Source organism: Sciurus carolinensis, chromosome 9 (assembly GCF_902686445.1).
Source record: "Sciurus carolinensis chromosome 9, mSciCar1.2, whole genome shotgun sequence".
NCBI lineage: Eukaryota > Metazoa > Chordata > Mammalia > Rodentia > Sciuridae > Sciurus > Sciurus carolinensis.
This window is the reverse complement of record NC_062221.1, coordinates 83,342,804-83,366,045: the sequence shown is the minus strand read 5'-3', so window position 1 is coordinate 83,366,045 and position 23,242 is coordinate 83,342,804. Positions and strand designations below refer to the sequence as shown.

At 38.3% G+C, this 23,242-nt stretch overlaps 2 protein-coding genes across 2 annotated transcripts in view; both read right to left on the bottom strand.

The window, feature by feature from the left end:
- The window catches only part of Guca1c (guanylate cyclase activator 1C), a 28,867-nt gene extending 18,746 nt beyond the window's left edge, over positions 1–10,121 (bottom strand). Inside the window, exon 1 of the mRNA XM_047563153.1 lies at positions 9,918–10,121. Within this exon, the coding sequence (XP_047419109.1) occupies positions 9,918–10,121 (204 nt within the window). The remainder of the gene's footprint in view (positions 1–9,917) is intronic.
- A 4,669-nt stretch (positions 10,122–14,790) lies between these two features.
- The window catches only part of Morc1 (MORC family CW-type zinc finger 1), a 146,302-nt gene continuing 137,850 nt past the window's right edge, over positions 14,791–23,242 (bottom strand). Inside the window, 2 exon segments of the mRNA XM_047565496.1 lie at positions 14,791–14,937; positions 17,684–17,878. Of these exon segments, the coding sequence (XP_047421452.1) occupies positions 14,791–14,937; positions 17,684–17,878 (342 nt within the window).

Sequence of the window (23,242 nt, the reverse complement as noted above, 5' to 3'; positions counted from 1 at the left end):
CAGCACCAAAAAGAACAACAACAAAAATCCCCCAAAACCATGGAAATAGAAATTATTGTTAGGTAACTAGTGATATACTCTATATTTCTACATATTTCTAAATCAGGAAAATAAGTAGTCCAATTTCAACAAAATTTTGCCAAATTATAGACCTAGAATACAACCATTTCCATCAGAAGAACAAAGGAAAAGAACAGAGAGAAGGTAGAGAAGAGACATGGGGGAAATACTGGGAATAAAACTGGCCAGATTATATTGTTATGTTGTATGCATGCATGAATATATAACAACAAATCTCACCATTATGTATAATGCACCAATTTAAAAATACAGGAAAAAGGTGAAAATGTTAAAATTTTAGAATATCCAATTTCTATTATTTTTCACTTCTTAAATTTCCAAAAAGAAAAAAAGAATTTCCTTCCATATACCAATTTTGTGTTACTTTTCATAGCATCACTATCTGTGGAAAATTCATGAATTTTCACAACACCTTAACCTGCAGACTTCTGGGTGTTTTCCTTCTTTTACATATGACACACTTCAATGACCTTTACCAGCTGTGCTGGATCAGTAGCAACATGTGAATTGAAACATCTGTCTGAAAATGGTTATTCGGTCGATAGATATAAAATACTCCAGATAGGAGCATAAGCACATTACATGATTGGTCAACAATTGCCAATTATATGAACTTACATGTTAGGAATATCAATGAAAGTACACAAAATAAAAATGCTACTTCTTATTCTTTCTCAGGTTCAAAACATCCTTATCCCTTTTGTGAATTTAAAAAATCTGTAAGAGAAATGTTATTTATGTTCAGAGTTTATGACCTAGTTCATTTTCATGTATGGACACAAATATTAACAGCAAACATTATCTCTCTTCGATGCAGAATTGCCGGCATGTCCTGAGGAGAGACTCTGCTCTGTGGGATGAGAGACACACTGCTGACTTGGTAAACTGGTTTTATAATGTGATCTTTATGCAGATCAGACATGGTTGTCTTGACCATGACTCCGCAAAATTCAAGGGTTTGGGACAAAGGACTTCTCATTATATTTACAAAACAAGCTCCTGATTATTAATAAGTCTCCTGGATATAAGGAAGTCTTCACATCTCCTCCTGGAATACAGTCAGCTCAGCAGATGTCTGGGCCTCTGTGAACCGGAAGTCAGTCTTCTGTGACAGGGAGGGCAAGACAGGATTCAAGTCCGATCACCTCTGAACGAGCTATTTGAGATCTGTGATTAGAACAACAGCAGCATTTTGCAAGGAATTTCCTTAGATATTTAATACAGGTTTACTATAACAAGCATCTGTCTCCCTAACTCATATTTTAACAGAAAATAAAACCAAGCTTCACCCTAACTCACTCAGACAGTCTCCTAAGAGTTTTTTATTTCCTGTGTTTAAGAGCCTGGATCTGTGTTCCTTAATAAAGAGAAAAGGTGAGTCAGAGATGTACAAAATGGCAGAATCAATGGTGGAATGAATACGACTACATTACTTGCTTCAGGGTTGTGTTTTTCAATACTGAAGCTAAAATAGGTGTCATAACCATAGCTTCAGAGTTAGAAATTTTGAGTCCAGAATCCCCTTTGCCTATGTCCTCATGGTACACAACTCTTCAATGACAGAAATGGACCTAGAACCATTTTCTGCCAATAAGACTGTGACCATCTTGGGATAGCATTGGTGCTTACTCCGACTGCACATTAGAATCACCTGAAAGGTTAAAAAACAAAATTGTTTTTGTTTTTGATTTTGATTTTGTTAAAAAACAAAATTTTGCTTGATTTGGTCTTAGGTAGAAGCCCGGTCACTGATATTTTTCATAATACTCCTTGGTGTTTTGAATTCATAGTCATAATTAAGATCCACAACTTCAGCAGATTTTATTAAAATATATATGAGTTTCTGGAGCTTACATTTAAATGTATGTCACCTGGTAAAGCTGATGTCTTTTACAGGTAAAATTCTGGAAGGACCTCAGGCAAAATGTTGACAATTGGTGGTATATGTGAAATTTTTTTGTAAATTATGAAGTGCTGAACAAATATGAGGTGTTTAATTAGCACAATAAATGCTTCTTCTGAGCTTCATTAAAAGTGGCTTTGAAAAGAATAGCCTTGGTTTACCCCTAGGAGACTGTAGCTTAACAGTAAGCAATGGAAGAGGTAGCTATTTGTTTCTAGTAAATATGGTTTATGAAGAGCAACAGTAATTGTGATCACCTTGTAAACCAAACAACCTGATACAGTGTTATAGGTTGCAGGCAGCCAGGGGTTAATTGCAGGTAGCTGCAATTATGATGCAAGTTAAAAGATCTCAGGCTTTGATTGCTAAGGACTCCTACACAGAGAGAAGCTAAGAACACACACAACCAAAGGTCACTTATGAATTTGAAGTAGAGCTGAGGTCCCCACACCTGTCCTGGTCAAAAATCATCAATTACATTGAATTTAGGAATATCAAAGAAAGTAAGCAAAATACCATTTAATTAATTTCATTCTGCATTTGGCAACCATTGCAAGGGGCAAATGAATGTTCAAAGCACTAGGATAAATTCGAGGTGAGAAAAGCAGGAAAACAAGGCCTGTGCCTGTAAAAACTCACCCTCTCGTCTGGAAATATAATTCAAGCTTGATAAGAAGCACTGTTAATCAGAACTGTTATCAAACCCGAGGGGGCTGAGGTCAGAGCTATCTGCATTTTGCTGATAAGCAAGATCTCCCTTTCTAACTGTGCTGTGTAGTTTTTTCCAAAGTTCTTTCACCTACATTGTGTCACATGAGCTCAATGACAACGTGGGCAGGATAGGTCTTGTCCCAGTTCTGGAAATGAAGATTTTGAGACTCAGAGAGATTAGTGGTTTTATCCAAGATTACATACAGCAAGTGAGGGACAAGCTGGCACAGGAGCCCGGGAATCCTGGTTCTTCCCAAGGGGCTGCCTCCACTGTCCCTGAGTTAGACTGTGATTCAGATTATAGAGAGATTCTTCAAGGGGCTCATTGAGAAAGTAACAGCAAGGACTTCTGGTACATTGAGGCTTATAAGATTTGGTGTGTAAACAGATTTGTAGGTAAATTACTATCACATACATTGTAGTAACCATACATCCAACTCCACAGAATGCTGCTTCTTATTCTTTCTCTAACAGGTTAGCCATTCATATTTCTAAGTATTACTTCTTCCCTCATTTGGGATCCCCAGGGTCCATCTGGGACTGCTAAGGTAAAATAGCAACCTGAAAATTTGCTTTTCTGCTTTGTTTTATCCTAGTGTTTAGATGTTCTTCTGAATTAAATGCTCACTCTATTTGTGGTTTGAGTTCCAAACCCCACACAGAGAAACCATCTACTTTTCTCAGTGAGACCACTGGAGGCCACAGGAAGCAAAGCCTTTTTCTTTTTTTGGTACTGGGGATTGAACCCAAGGGAACTCAACCACTGAGATAGGGTCTCTCTAAGTTGTGAGGCTAGCTTTGAATGTGCCATCTTCCTACCTCAGCCTCCTGAGCTGCACCAGGCGGTCATCACCGCACCTTGTTGAGGGAAAGACTTGTGTTGAGTCTTTTAAACGTGTTTCCCCTCACTCTTCTATTACCAATAAGCAGGCTGCTATTACCCCATTTGCCTGTGAGAAATGGCCTCACTCCTGCCTTTCTGCATCGGACACAGGATTTTTTGTTGTTGTTTTGCTTTGATTTTTGCCTTGATTTTCCATGGGATTGTTTTTAGAGGAGTTCTGGTCTAGTTTAAAATATGATGATGCTATTCTATTTAGATAAAACCCAGGTACACAGATGTGGCCCACTCGTTTACCTTCCCACCTATTACAGCAACAGAACACGGAGTAGAAGCCCCAGGGACCGAAGGCTTTCTTCCTGTTCTTTGACTCTCCAGGCATCCCAGTGCTCTGAGCTACTACACAAGTGTGATCCCCCGCAAAGCCTGGCTATCTACATGAAGCAATAGATACAGGTGAGACTCCTGGGGTGGGTGGCTCCAGGTCCGCACTAGTAGAACCCCTGTCTTAGTTGGGTACCCCACTCACCATGCTCCCTCCTACCTTCTTCTTTCATTTGAACTGTTGACTTCATTGCAAGTCCCAACTCCTTTGTTGAAGGTAGACTACCACACCAGTTTAGGGTACAGTCCTTGGAGTCAGACTGCCAGCTTTCCAATTGTGCTATGCAGTTTTAGGCAATTAACTTAACCTCTCTGAGCCCACTGTAAAGTGGGAATGATAAAAATAGTCTTTACTCTGTAATATGGTTGTGAGGATTCTATGAGATAATAAAGTGCTTAATACAGTGATTGGCACAGGAATGTGCAGTGTTAACTTTTATTAGTAATAATCCAAGTCTTGCACTTCTTTAAAGATCTGAAAATGTTTTAACTTCTCTAGAAAGCCTTTCCCAGCTAATGCCATGACTTAATTTTTGTTACATCTTCTGATCCCAGGAAATGTGCCTTGGTTCGCCCAGTCCTACTATATAGTCTGTTATAATATACGGCCAGTCATCTGGACATGACTTTTCTCCTCGATTAGGTTGTGAACTGTTTAGGACACCCAAAATAATGACTTCTACTTGCCCACTGGCTTCCACCCTCACTTCCTTAAAACAGTGAGTGCAATTTTTTTTTACCTTTTCCTGTTCTGCCTGGATGGAACTGAAGAGTTCACCCAGCCATACCTCCATCCAAGTGGACAGACACATTAACAGACTGGCTGAATAGTGTGGAACCAGAGAATCAGTGTGGTGATTTCATCTCCCTCAGTCTTGGATCTTTCGTTTCCTTCCTTTTATTTTTCAAGAATGGATCTGTATTCCCACTAGACTATGAATGCCTTTTAACAGGGGCCCATTCCTATTCAGCTTTGTTCCTATTTCCTTCAGCCATGCTTCCAAGGCTCAGTGCAGTAGGGTAGGAATGCAGTGTGTTCATGATGTGACTTTGTCCCTGACAATCCCTTCTATTATTCAACTCCTCCACATTCACAAAGACCTTCACTTCCAAATGCTGAGGAGGATATGGGGGAAAAACTCTTATACATTGTTGTGGGATTGTAAATTGGCACAGCTGCCTTGGAAATTGGTATGGAGGTTCCTCAAAAGACTAGGAATAGAGCCACATATGACCCAGCTATATCACTCCTCAGTATTTATCCAGAAGACATAAAGCCAGCATACTATGGCGGTACATGCATACCCACGTGTACAGCACGACAATTCACAATAACCAAGATACGGAACCAATCGAAGTTTCCATCAACAGACATATGGATAAAGAAAATGTGATTATACATGATGTAATTTTATTCAGTCGTGAATAAGAATGAAGTTATGTCATATACAGGTAAATGGATGGAACCTGAGATTATTATTTTTAAGCAAAATAAACCAGACTCAGAAAGTCAAGGGTTGTATACTTTCTCTCATGTGAAAGCTAGAGAGAAAAAAGGGGGGAAAAGGGTGGGAGGCGTCTCATAAAATTAGAAGAGAGAGCAGTAGAGCAAAGGGACCAGGAGGATAGAGAAGGGGAAGTTAAAGGGAGGTTCTTGGGGGTGAAATTGACCAAATTATGTTATGTGCATGTACAGATAGATATATCACAATGAATCCCACTATCATGTATAATTATAATGCACCAATAGAAAGTTAATTTAAAAAAGTAAGTCACTGTAGATAAGTTACTGTAGCAGAAAGGCAGAAATCAAGAGTCCATTCCTAGCTCTTGAGTTTCAGGGCTTAAACCATTTATGTTTCAGAGTATAACATTTGTGCCAGTAAAAAAATGACTTGTAAGAATATTGTCAGAGGCAGTTTTTCTGGTTTCTCCTAGCTACTCCCTAAGTAGATAACAATTCCAGAGGCTGGGAGGTGTGGAATAAGGGAGGGAAGAAAGGGTGCAGACATGGCGGGGGACACTGCTTTGAGAAGGCGAGAAGGTAGGAGGGCGAACGGAACACCAGGTTTGGCAGAGTGAAGCACCTGGGCACTTAGCATAGCTTGGGAGAAAGGGCTGCAAGCATTTCTGCAAAGACGAGTCCAACCATTGCTGTGGCTTCCATGTCAAGGAGAACAAAGGAGCTGAGAGCGAATCTGACCTAGGAGGTGAGCTGTGTGGAAACAACAGCTCCTGAGTGAATCAGGAGGTGAAGGGAGATGGTGTCTCAGTGAGTGTCAGTGTGGACAGAGGCTCCCAGCCCCTAGGATAGTACCCTGAAGTTCAGGCACCTTCTTGGGGATTACATGCAACCCCAGAAAGGAAGAGATTCTATTCAGAGACGTGTGTGTGTGTGAAGTGAAATACCAAAGGAGTCAGGGAAGGCAGGAGCCCTTCTCAGGCCAGGGCGCTGACTTGATCCAGGTGAGGGGCCTATTAGCAATGGCTGGGCCTTAGGATTTCTGCTGCATCTATCCCTGATGGAGTCTAAGCTCAGGCGTCCTGGGCTCAGCCCAGCACAGTGAGGGATTCCCACATGCAGTGCCTGAGGCTCTGGTCGGCTATGTTGCAGGATATCTGAGGAGAAGTTGTCATGTTCTCTACAGTGAAGCTGGTTCCATTACCGTGTGATCAAATGTGCTCATCATGTAATGTGCTGGAAGATGCCAGGCACTTCTTTTAGTTTTATTAAGGTAAAATTGACAAATAAAAATTGTATATATTTATAGTATACAGCATGATGCATACTCTATGAAAATGATTAAATCAAGTTATTTAACATGTCCTTCACCCCACATAGTTAATTTTGTGTTGAGAATATTTAAGATCTTCTCTCTTGGCCATTTCCAGGTATTCAGTACATTGTTGTTAACCATGTCACTTATTTATCCTGCTCAACTAGAACTTTGTATCCTTTGACTAACATCCTCTCGTTCCCCTTCCCCATCAACACCCGCAAACCCTGGCAACCACCACTCTATTCTCTGCTTCTATGAATTCAATTTTTTTAAATATCCCACATACAAGTGAGATCATTCAGTGCCTAGATTATTTCACTCAGCATAATGCCCTCTAGGTTCATTTAAGTTGTTGAAAGTGGCAGGATTTCTTTCTTTTTAAAGGCTGAATTGTATTCCTGTGTGTGTGTGTGTGTGTGTGTGTGTGTGTGTGTTTCTCAATTCATTTGTCTACTGATGGACACTTAGGTTGATCTTATATCTCGCCTATTGCAAGCAACATTACAATGTGTTCAGATGTCTCTCCAACATACCAATTTCATGGCCTTTGGGTATCTACCCAGAAGGGGATTTCATGATGATATGATATTTATGGTAGTTCTATTTTACATTTTCTTGAGGAAACTCCATGCTGTTTTAAACCATACTGTTCTCCACAGTGGCTGTTCCAACTTACATTTCCACCAACAGTGGACAGGGATTCCCTTTCCTCCTCATCCTGGACATACATGAAGCATTACTGAAGGGCCAAGGAGAAGCCCACAGGGTATGTGATTAGCCAAAGGAATCATTATGAATTTTACACTCTAGACTTCAGGATCTATTTACTTTTATGTTAAGCACTGTTCTAATAGGCTTGTTTAGCTTGAGTATAAGCTAAATCCAGGTTAGAAATGGCAGATTAAAAAGAGATCAAAAGCTTATTAGTATTATTATAGCAACCAGAAAGCTGTGAAATATGTTTGATAGCAGAAGAGATAGAAAGACAATAAAAAGCAAACACAAGGACAAAAAAGCACGATTTCAGGGTTTGTAACATTAGGAAACTCAGTCCCAGAGACTTACAAAGGACATGGTGCCTCATGGTATTACATAAAATGTAACAACTGATGTTCATATTAATGTCTTTGATATATCAAGAAAATGTTTAACCGGCACTTTGAGGAGGAAGGAACATAAGAAAGGCATTTTGAATGATTTCCATCCAGAATTCTTAAAATCACAAAGGAGCTCCACAGAAATACTAAATCCTCAGGGGTTTGGACAGTGAGTTATATTGGTTCATCTAGTTACATATATTTTTTTGTTTCCCCGTGCTTGATTACATGCCATGTCTCAGCATCGCTTGGTAATGAACAATCCTGGTGCTTCTCATTTCACAACCTGGTGTCACGTGGCGATCCCCACCTTTCCTGTGGCCTGTCATCACGGCTCAGGCTCACCTGCTTCCCCAGCAGACATAAAATCTCTATGACAAATCAAGGACACTGGCAGAACTTGCAAGCTATTTGAGTTAAGCTCCTGAGGTGGGCCTGGCCATTCCTTTTGTGGACACACAGGGCCTCCCGCCAGTGGAACACAGACCTGGGGTGCCTGTCTGGAGGTCCTCGGCCCCTGCTTCCTGGACAGCAGATCCTTGCTTCCACCCAGCCTTCCTTTCACTGTTCCTGCTCTTGCGTATGCACCGTGGGCAGGCACGGTGCGTTCCAGGCAGGGGACTGGCAGCAAGACCACTGGCGAGGGATAAGGCATCAACGCCTCTGGAGAACGGCTGCAGAATTCCATGAGCGCTCATCTTCTAATCTCCCCAAGCACCCTAAGAACTTGAGAAGCTTCTGTCTAGAGCCACAGCCTGCCATCCTGAAACTGGGCTGCTTACAGCAGCACCCCGGGACAGCAGCAACCACACAGAAAGAGGGAGAGAGGGAGGCGCGGGAGGAGGGAAACAGACAGACGTGCCAATGTGCTTGCAGTAACTGGATCGCATTTCAGGGTTACGAACAAAAGCAGAATATGCCTCATTTTCCCACAGACTTCTAAACTCCTTTGGTTACATCTTACACTAAAATTTATGAGGAGGAAAACAGTCAGACTAAACGGGCAACATTTAACTTATGTTTGAGAGCAAAGTACAAGAGTGTCCTGAAAGAAATCTGTTCCCTACGTTACTACAAGGATTAAAATGCTATTAATTTCTCCCAGGTTTAATTTCCCCCAGTTCCTGACTGTTGACTCCTTTTTTAAATCCCCCATTTTATGGCTTTGGAAAAGGGATCCAAGGGCTGCACTAAATTCCATACTCCTTGTGGATGACCAGTTGTTAATAATTTGTTCACTTAATGAACACTTCTTTCTCCCCTGGTATCATTGGTACAACCTCCATAGTCATCTATTTTTCTACTAGTAGTATTTTCCTTTTCCTTTTATTCTAGATGACATCTGCACATTTTGAATGAAACAAATCTATAACTAAAATAATACACAACTTTGCTGGCAGAGATTGCACCTGATATTTCAGATTGTTACATCTTAGTCTTATTTTCCCTTCCCATATCACTTTTCTCTTCTCATGTTGTATGTTTTCAAGAAACAAAAGCCAATATGCGGCAGTTTCTCAGGGACAAGTCAATTCGAGATAATAGTTGAGTAACAATCTTTAGAAACTAAACTTCATCTGAATTTAAAACTGTAAATTCATTTGGTTTTTCCCAAACTAAATTGGTCAGATATGGAAAGAAGTAATATAAAGCATTCTAATTTTTTATTTGAGTACAGACATGTTGTTTAATTTGTATTGATTTTACCTAATTTAGATGCATTCATGATTTTAAAAGCAGATTCCTGTAATTTACTTTTCTATAAAATGTCACCAATGTATTAAATACTTTGAAAAGAGTCTTTGTAAATCAATCTGCACTTATTAGATTTGTTTAAACGATAACATTAGAATTCCATGCTGAGATTTAATTTGGTTTTAAAATAACTCCCTACATGCAGAACATTTCCAAGGGCGGAGAGGCTAGTTCCCAATTATTTTCATGCCGTCAGTGCCAAATGTGTTTAAATGACTGACTTACCTACAAGCTGTGGGTTGTCTGAAAACGTCTCTGTTCAGTGGGCTGCACACATTTTACCTATGGCACTATTATAGGTTCAAAAAAAAAAAGGGAGGGAGGAAATGCAGAATCATAACTGAATGAAATATAAACGGTCTTACCTTGTTGGTATCAAAGGTGTTATAAACTTGATCAACATGTTGATTGGCCTTTTGATTCAGACCTTGCAGACCCAAAAGTGCCTTAAATTCATGCAGTGTTTGCAGGCCAGATGGATATTCCATCATAAATGCTCTGTACCAGACATAGGTGTCTTGTGCAAGAATTCCTGTCTGACCACCAGCTACAGATTCCCCATTCCCCATCGTGATTCGCAGTCTAGGGCCTTTTTCTCAGGTTGTTTTCATATAAGTCCTGTCATTTAGTCCCTCTCTTCACTACAAATTGAGGCTAGCATATGCTCTTGGAAAACTACGCTAAACCTCTTACAGCTACAGGCTAAATAAGAACAGAAAGCCAATGAGATTAACTTATCTGTACAGTTTTAAGACTGAGGTCACTTACCTCTAACTGATGGTATTGTGCTTTCAGCATCCCAGAGGATGGTTTTCTATGAAGGGCAGGGTTTGTATCTTTTACTGACTACAATCTTTGTCATGTGGTTGGTCATCCATTATGCCTACATTATCAACTAGTACAGTGGGTCTAGTGGAAGGAACTTTTCAGGTTTTCAGAACAGTAACTTTTCATTGTTCTTTTACAGATGTGGAAACTGAGACTTGTGAATCTAAGTAATGTTTCAGTGAGTTAAGAAGGGGTGGGACAAAGTCTTCCTGATTGAAACTGAGGAAGCATGCATTCTAGACTTTGTTCCATCACTTGCTAACTTCATAGAAATATTACACTCTCAAGTCTCAGTTCACCAGGCTGCAAAATTGTAATATGAGTATCTGTCTGTTTGTACCTGATATTCTAAACATAAATTTAGATGAAGAATATTTTTTCCAGGGGAAAATTATACTCTTGGAGTACTGTTAAATTAAAAGGAAGTCTATGTACAACAAGGAACATGGCTAGAGATAACCAGATGATTACTGGTAAGTAAAGTTGTGGATGTAGTCTGGTCTGAAGATAAAGGAACATATGTGGCTGTGTCTTCTGGCTTTCTTATTTTTTTGTTTTTGTTTTTCTCTGTGTTCCTCTTCTTTTGTCTTTCAAGTCTATCTCTGTATGCTCTCTCGCTGCTGACTTTCTCTCACTCCAGTTCCCAAGCTAATCTTATCTTGTCCTGGCCATACCCACTTGCAAATGGACTTGAGAACCAGCCAAAGGACTCAAGAAGTGTATCCATGGTCCAGTGATGGAAACAAAGCACCTCAAGTGGTCCTCAAGCATCTTACTGCCAATCATATGTGGGACTAGCTTCCCACGAGGAATACAATTCTATTAATCCTGAATTCTGGTTACCACCTCCTAACCCTGGATGGATCTCTGCCTTAGTCCTGATTGATTACCTACTTAATAAATCCCAGGTTTCCTAAGAACTGGAGCCATTGAACCTGAAATAAACCATCTTGACAGGAAGTGGGAGTGGTTAAAGTGAATATGATTAATTTTGTTTCAAACATATCCGTGCCGACTTTCAGTAGAACATTTCTATTTCAGAATTAGAGTTATATAATAGGTGGATGATGGAGCCATAGAAACTTGTAACTCATTCAGGCAGAAGTATTACTTGAAACCAGTAGAATAGATGAAGTTTCTTTTGTGGAGTAAAAAGAAGATGAGACAGGGATGGAGCCCTGTGGATGATCCAGTTAGGAACATACCGAGTATTCTATTAACATTCTCCAGGGATGTTCCTCTTCAGATCCCTTAAGTGTCTGCAAAAGGATGCTCAGAAGACTTATCACCATTGCCTTTTATTCATCACCAATTTTTACATTAAAGGAAAACAGATACTGATGATGACAGAAGAAGATAATAAGTTTCCAAGGGGCAAGAAAAATTTTGGATAGCCCAAGAATACAAGGACCTGAAATACAAAAGCTGTGCTTCTTCACATAAGTTATGGATATTAAAATGTGTATAAAGATGACTAAACTGATGCAGAAAAAAGTTTTAAACTACCTCTACTATGAGAATTCTTACATTGAATACAATATCTGTTTCCAAAAATCAGGAATCTTCCTGTATAAAACATTAACCAGTCATAAGTGAGTGGGGAAATGCCTTCATTCATGATACATCAAAGATTAATTCTAATTAATTACAGTAAATATAACTAGAAATGTGAAAAATGTTTGAAGAAAATTCTAAACTGGTACCATAGGGCACCAAGACTAGAACAGATAGAAAGGTATATTTGACTGTGAATTTAGAAAGGCTTGATTTCAAAAAAATTCTATTCTCTATATTATTCTATACCAACCACAAACACAAGAAAATGCAAATAAAATTTAGGGGGTAGTACTAACTGGAAAAGATAATTCTAAGTTTTAATGAAAATTTAACAGGTAAGCACACATAAAAAAATTTCTGTCAAATAAAATTAGTCTTACCCAAACAACATGGGTCTGGCATGAGAAAATACAGAGCAATCACTGAAAAAAGCAGAGGGCCTTTTTGTTTGTTTTGCTCAGAAATAGACTCAAATACAAACAGAAATCTAACGTACAAAGAGAACATTGCAGATTAGTGGGGGAAGGACTGATTATTCACTCAATAATTCTGGGACAATGCTGTGGCTATGTGGAAACATATATACACACATACACAAACATAAAGTGAGATTTCTGTTGGGGAAGTAGCCCCGTGGTAGAGTGCTTGCCTAGCATGCTTGAGGCCTTGGGTTCAATTCCCAGAGTGACCAAAATAAGAAAGAAAGAAACAAAGAAAAAAGAAAGAGGGATTTCCAAACAACTTCTTATACCAGAATAAATTCTAGAGTTTGACTAAGATAATTATTAAAATTATTATAATAAAGTAAAATTGTTTTATAATTTTAGCATGAAAAAGTCCTTTCTATATATGACTATCAAAGGCATAAGCAAATTAAACCCCAATTTTAAAAAATCTCTTATGGCTCAAAACACCATAAAAGCATTTGATAAATTAAAAATTATGAGGACATTTTTGTAATATATATCATATAAAAAGATAATTTCCCTAATATGAAAATATTTCTTATAAATCAGTAAGAAATAAACCTGCTGCCAAATAGAAAAATGTATGAAGGCCAAATTTTAAAATGCTAAAGACATTTAAACAAGAAAAGATGCTCAACTATACTTATAAGGAATGTACATTAAAGCAACAAAGACCTATCACTTTTAACCTATTTGATCCGCAAGATAAGAGTATGACAATTCACCTGGTAGCCGAAAGTATGAAGAAACAGGCACTCATACATTACAGAGGAGGGTATTTTAATATAATTTTTATGCAGTGCTATTAGGCAATGTCTACTGGTAATAACATCTACATATCTTTGACCCTGCAATTCACCTTGTTAGGTTTGACAGATGAAATTGCATATGTGTGAATTTTCAAGGATATTCACTATTACAAGGTACTTACTATTATGTGCATGTAAATCCAAAAGGACAAAAAAAAATGTTCATTGATAAGGGAATGGTTAAGTATATTTGGGAATTTCCACAGAATGAAATAATAAGAAATAGTTAAAAATAATGAAATATGATCTCATTACCTATTAGTACATATATATTATTACATACACTGAACCTGATATGAAAAGTTCTTGACAGTATTTTGAGAGGGACAATGCAACAGCATCTTTGGATGCTATTATATCCATATTTTCAGTTATATAACAGTCAACATGGTTTTATATACATTGTTTGGGAATGAATTCACAAGTGATTAGTAAAACATACCAATAGAGAAATTTCAATAAAAAGAAAAAAAAAACTGGTAAAACCATGACTTTTTTGCCAGGGGGAGGGTACCAGGGATTGAACACAGGGGCGCTCAACCACTGAGCCACATCCCCAGCCTTATTTTGTATTTTATTTAGAGACAGGGTCTCACTGAGTTGCTTAGCACCTCACCACTGCTGAGACTGACTATGAACTCTTGATCCTCCTGATTCAGCTTCATAAGCCACCGTGCGCCACTGTGCCCAGCAAGAGCATGCCTCTTGAGAAGCGTAATTAAGGGGCAAAGGACACAAATGAAGAATTTTCACAATATCACATTTCACATGTTCTACTTTTTGTACTATGTGCATTATGCAAATTAAAATTAAATAATTCCACAAACCAATTCCACAAACGAGTCTTAATGTTTTTATTTGTTTTTGTTCAAAGTCGAAGACATTCATGAACAAACAATGCAGTTATTAAGAAAAGTATTAAAACAACTCCTTACATGTGTGTAAATATAAAAACACAATTTTTACATGTTTTATATATATATATGTATATACTGCTTAAGAGAGTTATAGTTTTACTATAATTAAATTGTAAAACTACCATATACACTTCTATCTCAGAGTTTTTTGGAGGATTTATAGTTTCTGTTTTCCTGAGTGTTGACTGCAGTGGAGAAAAGGTACAATGTCTTTCAACACACATTTCAAGAGAACATGATTCTACAGTCCTTTGTATATTGATTTTGATATCCACTGTGTTCAGGTTTTTACAATTATCTAAGTAAAAGCAAAATTTAGGCTTAGGTGACATTTTCATTTTTCTTAGTAGCTTGCATGAAAATTAGAGAACTCTAAAAATTATATCCAAGAGAATAGGAAGAAATAAGAAATAGGATTGGCAAACATTTAAATTGTAGATCTGTTCCCATCTCTAAAGTATATGCTTTTTTAGAGTTAGTAGGTGAAAAAATTTACAACAAAGAATTTTTTTAAATTTTCCAATTTTCTTTTTTTAATGGTTTATATTGTCCCTGTGATTTTTCTTTTTTTAAAAAAATTATTTTTATTATTTATTTTTTATTTTTTACAGACTGCATTTTGATCCAGCATTTTTGGAAAGGGAATACCTTTTCTGACTTTTAGTTTTGAGAAGTCATTCCATTGCTCTCTAACGGGAGACCATGCCCTGCATCACTTTGTTCAAGGGGTCTGGAAAGGAGATTATCTTCTTTCAACAAAGCTTCCAAATAAATGTCAATCTGCTCCAGGTCATCTGCTGGACCATCCTGGAAGAGAGAAGCAACACTGACACCAGGGAAAGAAGCTGCAGAGCTTACTCACGTATTCTGGGCAGCCTCCTGACAGTCTTCTCTCTGATTCATGTAGCAACAGAACCTGCCCTGTGTTTGAATAATGCTTTTAACCTTTTGAAGTGTTTTCTCGTTTAATCTCATTTTATGCTCACAAGGGGCTAGGAATTCGGATCATATTTTCTTCTTTACTGGAGGTTAGTTCCACTGGCATTTTCCTCCTTTTAAAAAATTACTTGTCGTATCACTTGTCCCTTCCCACCCGCATTGTCATCCTTCTCTGTTTTAGGTTCTCATCTCTTGTTTTAAAAATTCATGAATCTTCAGTCTTTTAGGCAAAAACAGAGAAGTAAACACAATTTGACTTCTGTTTCTCCTCTTCTTACTATTCCATCTTTTCTCACAGCCTTGGCCTCGCTTGTCTCTCTATCCTTCCTTTCCCACTCTCCCTTAGCACCACATTGGGGTAATTTCAGTCTCCTTCCCTGGGCTTCTGGATCCCTGGACAGATCCATGGGATAAGCTAAATCTCTCTCCTTCAGGCCCAGCCAGAGTGTCAACGAGCTCTCCAACTGAACAGATGGAGGAGAAGACTGTTGGGATGGACCTTTCAAAAGCAATCCCAGCATTACTACAGTTCCCACCAAGGGTCCAGTTCCTTCACCTGCACCTCTTCTTCCCTTCCCTGGTTTCATTAAATGCACTTCAGTTTTATTCCTTCTGCCCTAGATGAGCTCAGTTCTCCAACAACGATTCCAGTTTTGTGACTGGGATCCTGCTCCTGTAGAAGGGTTTCAATGACGTTGATATTTACCTAGATTCCAAATATAATAACCATAAAGAGCTCCTTGTGATCCTTGCTAACATGACCAGGGCTCAGTCTGTTAGGTACAGCTAATCCTTTGGCTACTAGTCTCTGCCTGGCAGGTGAAACTTCCTCCTAAGACCTTATGTTGATTTTATGCCCAGTTTCTACGTGTCTGTCCTACTCCATCTGCTTTGGGCCCATCTCAACCCAGTTCTCTGTTTTATTCTACCACAGTTGCTCCAGCAGTCAGAAGGACAGATGGAAACTTCAAGTGGTGGAATGAGGGTAATATATTTGAGTCAGACCTCTTTGAGTATCTTTCCACTAGATTAGGTAAAAGGTTTCATATTCTGCTGGCTAAGTCTCTCACATCCTACCAAACTTTGTGACTAAAGCAAATGTAATATAATTATCTTGGCTAGTCTGGGAAAACTAGCCAAGGTAATTAGCCAAGGGGTTTGGTATTGAAGGTAATTAAAAAATTTTTTTTTAATTTAGTAAATTATTATTCTTTCATTTTTTTCCTAGCCAAACAGATTTTCTATGCTGAGAACTAATAACTTTAAGATTTTTTTTATTCTCATTAATTGATATTCAATTTCTATGATACAGAATTTCTTTGTTGTAAGTGTTCACTGTTGTTAAAACAAAAATTGTCACTGAAACTCTGCCATGCCCAGATTCCATACAGTTCTTTTATTTGTAAAATCATTCACATTTAAAAGCATTTATGGCCACAAGAACTACAAGAAACTCCATTAAATCCCACTTGCACAGTAATAATGAACTTGAAGAATTGGCTGAAGGGGTGGTGTTGATAGAACCACAAATACAGTTGCCATAATGTAGAAGCAGCATTAATCATCTGTTTTTATTTTAATAGTGTAGCATTTTAATTGTTGCCTATATTACCAAAGGGAGTTGAACTTTTCTTTGGGCAATTTACCAAAAATTAAGTAGAAGCATCTTCTGTGTTTCATTTTCTACTTAATATAAGAGAAACTTCATGTAAACCAAAAGATGCATATTTTTTGAAGGGAAAATAAACTTTCGCCTTGAAATGCTCACAGCTTGGACTGAAACCCAGGCAGACAGGCTTGAAAGTCCCACTGAAATAGTGTGTGGCCAGTCTCCTTGTCTCTCCACCACCCATACATCCTCTGGGCTTTCTGTAGAGGATGCAGGTCCAACTTTCTTACCCTGCATACCTGGGGAGATTCCATCTCCTGTCCCTGCCCTCAGGGCTGTAGCTGAGGAGGAAATGCCACGTGCTCCCTCAACTCACTGTTTTGGCTTGCATTTTCAATTTATTTCTAGAACCTATAGAAATACTTTTCAATTTTGGCTAATACATTTTAATTTTTGCCGGATCCAGCATTTCTATGTGCTGTCACAGAAACTGAGCCCTTCCTCTTTAGTTCAATCTATCAATTCTTTGTGCATTAAAATATACAAGGTCATCTGACAGTAATTCACACCTCCATAATGTTTCCTAACTTCTCCAAACTCTCCTCTAAGATTAAGAGTGTTTATTTTATTTATGTATGAAGATAAAACAAAAATACCTTGCTTCCTGACAAAGTTGGCAAAAAAAATTCTTACTCGACACAGACCACTAAGGAGATTCAAAAGTGATCAATCATCTACCAACAGAGTGGGATTAATTGCTTTTATTACCATTGTAAGAGAACAATGAAAAAAATTCTGATTTTTTAAGAGAAAAAATAAGGAAATTTAAAAAATATTCTTATATATATTTTCAAAGTTCATTTATTTATGATTTTGATATTCTTTAAGTGGGAGCAAGGATGGGGTTAGTGACTTGTCCCAGGTCAGTAAACAAATGATGACGTCAGGAGAGGAGTCTAGCCACAGAGCACATTCCTGCTACCCATATACAATGTCATCACTCACCAGCTGAAGTTTCTGCAACAATACTGCCAGTTTTACACGAAGATTCTTCAGTTTATCCTCAGTGATTCTCCTTTTTTGTTCACAGAGTCCCAGAGCTATTTCATTAAGAATTCCTCTTCTATTTGCATCATAGATGATGGACTGCATTTTTCTTTTAATTTTCTTTTCATATTGGACCATGTAAACATTCTGGATCTGGGAATGGTTTTTAAAACATTCTTAGTATATTTTAAAAATATCACTATTCCCCCTAATATCATGAGTTGATTTCATATTCCAACTGCACACATGTACCAAGCATCCACTCTGCATGTAAGTGTGACAGGTAGTACGAATTGTTGATACCCTTAAGGAACTAATTCTCTGATGGGGGAGAGAGAGAGGGAGGAGATAACATGTACCATATCCCCCTAATTATAAGGACTGGAGAGGCACACCAAGTTAGACTCAGAGATCTTTACTTTAGAATGAAGAAAGAACTTCATGAATGTTGAATCTGCCCTCCCATTAGCAACATAAAACCATTCAGGGCACAGAGGGGCCGTGCCCGTGGACCGTTCTCCAGAGCACCAGCAGCTCATGAGCAATGACAGGTGGTCAACACTTGGGCCATCTTGAAGAGAAGATGATGTTACTTATGACTCAAGTTTGTAGTGACCATAAAGCACAGAAGCAACAGGATGAGGAATTTTGTTTCCTCACTCTGTGGGTTCTTTATCCTGTTGTGAAGAGTATGGACTGTTACCCATCTACCTCTTGCAAATTCAAGGGTCTTGGCTGTTTTCCAAGACAGCCTGTTGTGCCTGGGGTTCTCATGAAGCAGGACAGGCAATGGAGAGGAAAGATGCTTCAATTTTAGAGTGGCATTAATTGCTTTCATTAACATCCTAAGAGAAGAGGGGATATTCTGAGAAAAGAGATATAGGACAAATCTCATTTTGACAAACATTTTAATGTTTCCTATAATAAGGAAATTTCTGAATTCTAACATGACCGGGTTGCAGGGAAAATTGTAAGGCGGCCTCTTTCATCTCCTGGGCCTCCCTGCCTCTTCTCCGCCATCCGTCACTTCATTAACATGAGCAGACCCTTCCCAGGCACGGCCCACACTGTCACTGTTACACAAACTGCCCTCATTAGTTTCTCTTCTTTCTATAAAGTCATTTAAAAAATGAAATCTTACATATCTGTAGTTCTAATAAACATTAGAACTTCATAAATATAAGGCATTAATCATAGGTGACAGAAAGATATGTAAGGTAGTCTTCATCCTCAAGAACTTTCTAGTTGACTGCACGAGTTAATACGAGTATGCAAACTTTATATCTTATGGGAGAAAGGGTATTGTATCCCCAGATGAGGCTTCGATATGATTGGAGTTGATAGAAGGGTGAGGAGTCTCCGTTAAATTAGAGAGCACTGAAGTCCTGACTTGGAGTACTTGACTTGAGGTCATGTTAGCAACACACCTTGACTCTGTGCATACTGTTCACACACTGTTAATGGAAAAGAGCCTGTGGGAATAGGAACCAAAACAGCGCTCCACGTTAACAAACATGGGCCACGTGTGTGTGTAACTATGTTAAAGATGAGACTGATTCTCAAGGTTTCAGATGGCTATGTAAAGAAATCTTAGAATTTTAGTGGCTTAAACTTCCTGGAAGCTGCTCTTAGGCACCAAGAATTACACACTGCAATCCCTGACCTGGCTCCACCTGTTCTCAACGGGTTTCCTGAGTTCCGGGACTCATTCTTCTAAGCATTCACCAATTCCATTCCTGCCTTTTGCTCCTGCTGCTTTCATAGTTCACATAATTCAGTCCAGATCAGCACAAAGCTCCTTCCCTGCTTCAGGTCCCACTATATCTGAAAATCACTTCCTTCTTCCCAAAACACACCATCACTGTCAACTCCCTGGGCTTGCACAATTGTTTTATAGCACAGCACATCATGATTACTTATTTATGTGTTTAGTATCTGTCATTATGTGCCTTTAAATTCTTTTTCCTTTGTGTGTTTATTATGTCTCTCCTTCTTCACATGTAACCTCTGTGTAAAAAGGATTTATTTTTATTCCTCTCCATATTTCCAAGGTCTGGAACACAACACTAAATAGCAGGGAGTCAAGAAAGCAGATACGCACGCAGCACTCACAGCATGGGAATTTCAAACACATGAAGCCAGCCTGCTTTTCCAGGCTACAAAGATCTTGGAGGGGAACATGCTTGTTTGTTTTGTTTTGCTTTGATTAATGTATATATTGGGTAATGATCAAACCACAGTAATTAACATATCATATCCATCACCTTAAACTTTCATCATTTCTTTATGAAGAGCGTATTCAAAATCCTCTCTTGTAACTTTATGATAAGTTATGTTTCAAATTGTCTCTTGTAAAATATATATATATATAATTTATGTATACATAAATAATAAATTATTGTCAGTTATGAGGGATTCATTTTTCAACATCTTTAATTCACCCTACACAAAGTTTATGACTTAAAACTAAGGGAACAATCACCTCCTCTAGGAGGCTTCTCAGAAGCTTCTCACGGAGGCTTCAGGCAAACCCAGGAGTTGCCCTCTCCCCTGGTCTGAAGGTAAATGATTCAACTCAGGAGGGCAGGGTCACAAAGTTCAAATGTCACCAGTCATTTGTAGTTCTTAGTTTTCAGAACTCGAGAACTTTATAGCTTTTGCCACTCTGAATAATAGCAGCCAAGAAACATATGTTTTTATAAAAATGACTTCAACAAAATAAACTCAAATAAAATAAAAGAGAAATGTATAAAATGTTAAAAACATCATTATTTGGAAAATAGCTGTATTGCTCACCAGCCATAAAAAGAAACATGCCATGGCACATTTGAATGGGCCTGAATGATGCTGAATGAATAAAGCCAGTTGTAAAAGGATACATACTGTCTGATCCCTCTTTCATAACATTCCCTGAATGGAGAAATGGTGGGAATGGAGAGCAGATTAGTGGTTTCTACTACAAAGCGATAGTAACAAAAACGGCATGGTATTGGTACCAAAATAGAAAGGTGGATCAATGGTGCAGAATAGAGGACACGGACACAAACCCAAATAAATACAATTTTCTCATACTAGACAAAGGGGCCAAAAATATGCAATGGAGAAAAGATAGCCTCTTCAACAAATGGTGCTGGGAGAATTGGAAATCCATGTGCAACAGAATGAAATTAAACCCATATCTCTCACCATGCACGAAACTAAACTCAAAATGGATTAAGGACCTCGGAATCAGACCAGAGACCCTGCATCTTATAGAAGAAAAAGTAGGTCCAGAGCTTCAACATGTCGGCTTAGAACCAGACTTCCTCAACAGGACTCCCATAGCACAAGAAATAAAAACAAGAATCAATAACTGGGATAGATTCAAACTAAAAAGCTTTCTCTCAGCAAAGGAAACTATCAGCAATGCGAAGAAAGAGCCTACAGAGTGGGAGAAAATCTTTGCCAATCATACTTCAGATAGAGCACTAATCTCCAGAATCTATAGAGAACACAAAAAACTCTACACCAAGAATGCAAGTAATCCAATCGACAAATGGGCTAAGGAAATGAATAGACACTTCACAGAAGAAGATCTACAAGCAATCAACAAACATATGGAAAAATGTTCAACATCTCTAGTAATAAGAGAAATGCAAATCAAAACCACCCTAAGATTCCATCTCACCCCAATAAGAATGGCGATTATCAAGAATACAAGCAACAACAGGTGTTGGCGAGGATGTGGGGAGGAAGGTACAGTCATACATTGCTGGTGGGGCTGCAAATTAGTGCAGCCACTCTGGAAAGCAGTGTGGAGACTCCTTAGAAAACTTGGAATGGAACCACCATTTGACCCAGCTATCCCACTCCTTGGCCTACCCAAAGGACTTAAAATCAGCATACTACAGAGATACAGCCACATCAACGTTCATAGCTGCTCAGTTCACAATAGCCAGATTGTGGAAACAACCTAGATGTCCTTCAATTGATGAATGGATAAAGAAACTGTGGTATATATATACGATGGAATATTACTCAGCCATAAAGAATGATAAAATTATGGCATTTGCAGGCAAATGGATGAAATTGGAGAATATCATGCTAAGTGAGATAAGCCAATCTCAAAAAACCAAAGGACGAATGATATCGCTAATAAGTGGATGATGACACATAATGGGGGTGGGAGGGGTTAGTGTTAGGGTTAGAGTTAGTGTTAGGGAGGGTGGTAAGAATGGAGGAAGGAAGGAGTGTATAGAGGGAAAAGAGGGGTGGGAGGGGTGGGGGGGAAGGGAAAAAATAACAGAATGAATCAAACAGCATTACCCTATGTAAATTTATGATTACACAAATGGTATGCCTTTATGCCATGTACAAACAGAGAAACAACATGTATCCCATTTGTTTACAATAAAATAATAAAAAAAAAGAAAAATTCACATCCAACCAGGAAAAAAAAAAAAAAAAGAAGTGACAGAACTTCAAGGTGATGGATGTGCTAAGTACTGAGTGGATCACTACCTAATGCATACATGAATCAAAACATCACACTATACCTTGTAAACATGTACAAATATTATGTGTCAATCAAAAACTTAAAAGGAAAAAGAAATTTTAGGGCACTGAAACTTCTGTATGTGATGGTGGATACAAGCTGTCATATTTCTGTCAAAATCTGCAGAATAAACATCAGGAGTCACCCTAAATGTAAACTATGGATTCTGAGGGTGATAATGATGTGTCAATGTAGGTTGATAGGTTTTAATCAATGTCCCACTGTGGTATTAGAAGTCAAGAGAAGCCTGGTGGAGGGAGGAAGGGTTATATGGGAAATCTTCATACTTTCCTTTTGATTTTGCTGTGAACATAAAACTGCTCTAAAGAATAAAGCTTATTAATTAAAAAAAAGAAAGAATATTCAACTGAGATTTTAATTTTCTACCTTGAATTCAGAAAGTCCTGCTCTTGCAACGTTGCAGTTTCAGAATCCTAAGAAGTTTTTGTGAAGTAAGGAAGGCCTGTGGGATCTATAGATTTTTACCACACAAAAGGAGATATGTATGTGTTTTTACAGGAAGACACTACAGCAGAAATGATCAACTACGATTCAACACATAAATGTTAAGATCCATTCAAATATACCTACTGAATGCTGCTAGAATATAGAGTTTGATAAGAACTTTCTTATCACTAACTTCAAGGACTTTATAATCTTGTTGAGGAGAAAACGAAACATAAGAAACTATTATAATACAGAGCAGACATTTTAATTAATGATAAAAATCAAGTTTTTTAGGTTCTCTCATAACACAGAGAGGTCATGATTAATCTCAGATAGAAAGACAAGGCTATATTTTTGTAAAAGATTATCATGACCAAGTTCTAATAGAGTGGGAGGTGTCTGAGGGGCCTGCTGTGGGCTGGGAACACAGATAAGCATATTCTGGAGGTCAGCATAAGGCAAGACTCAAGAGATAGTCTGGGTAATGGAGGTTGAAGTAATGCTGCGATATTTATTCTGGATGGAGCAAATGGCTT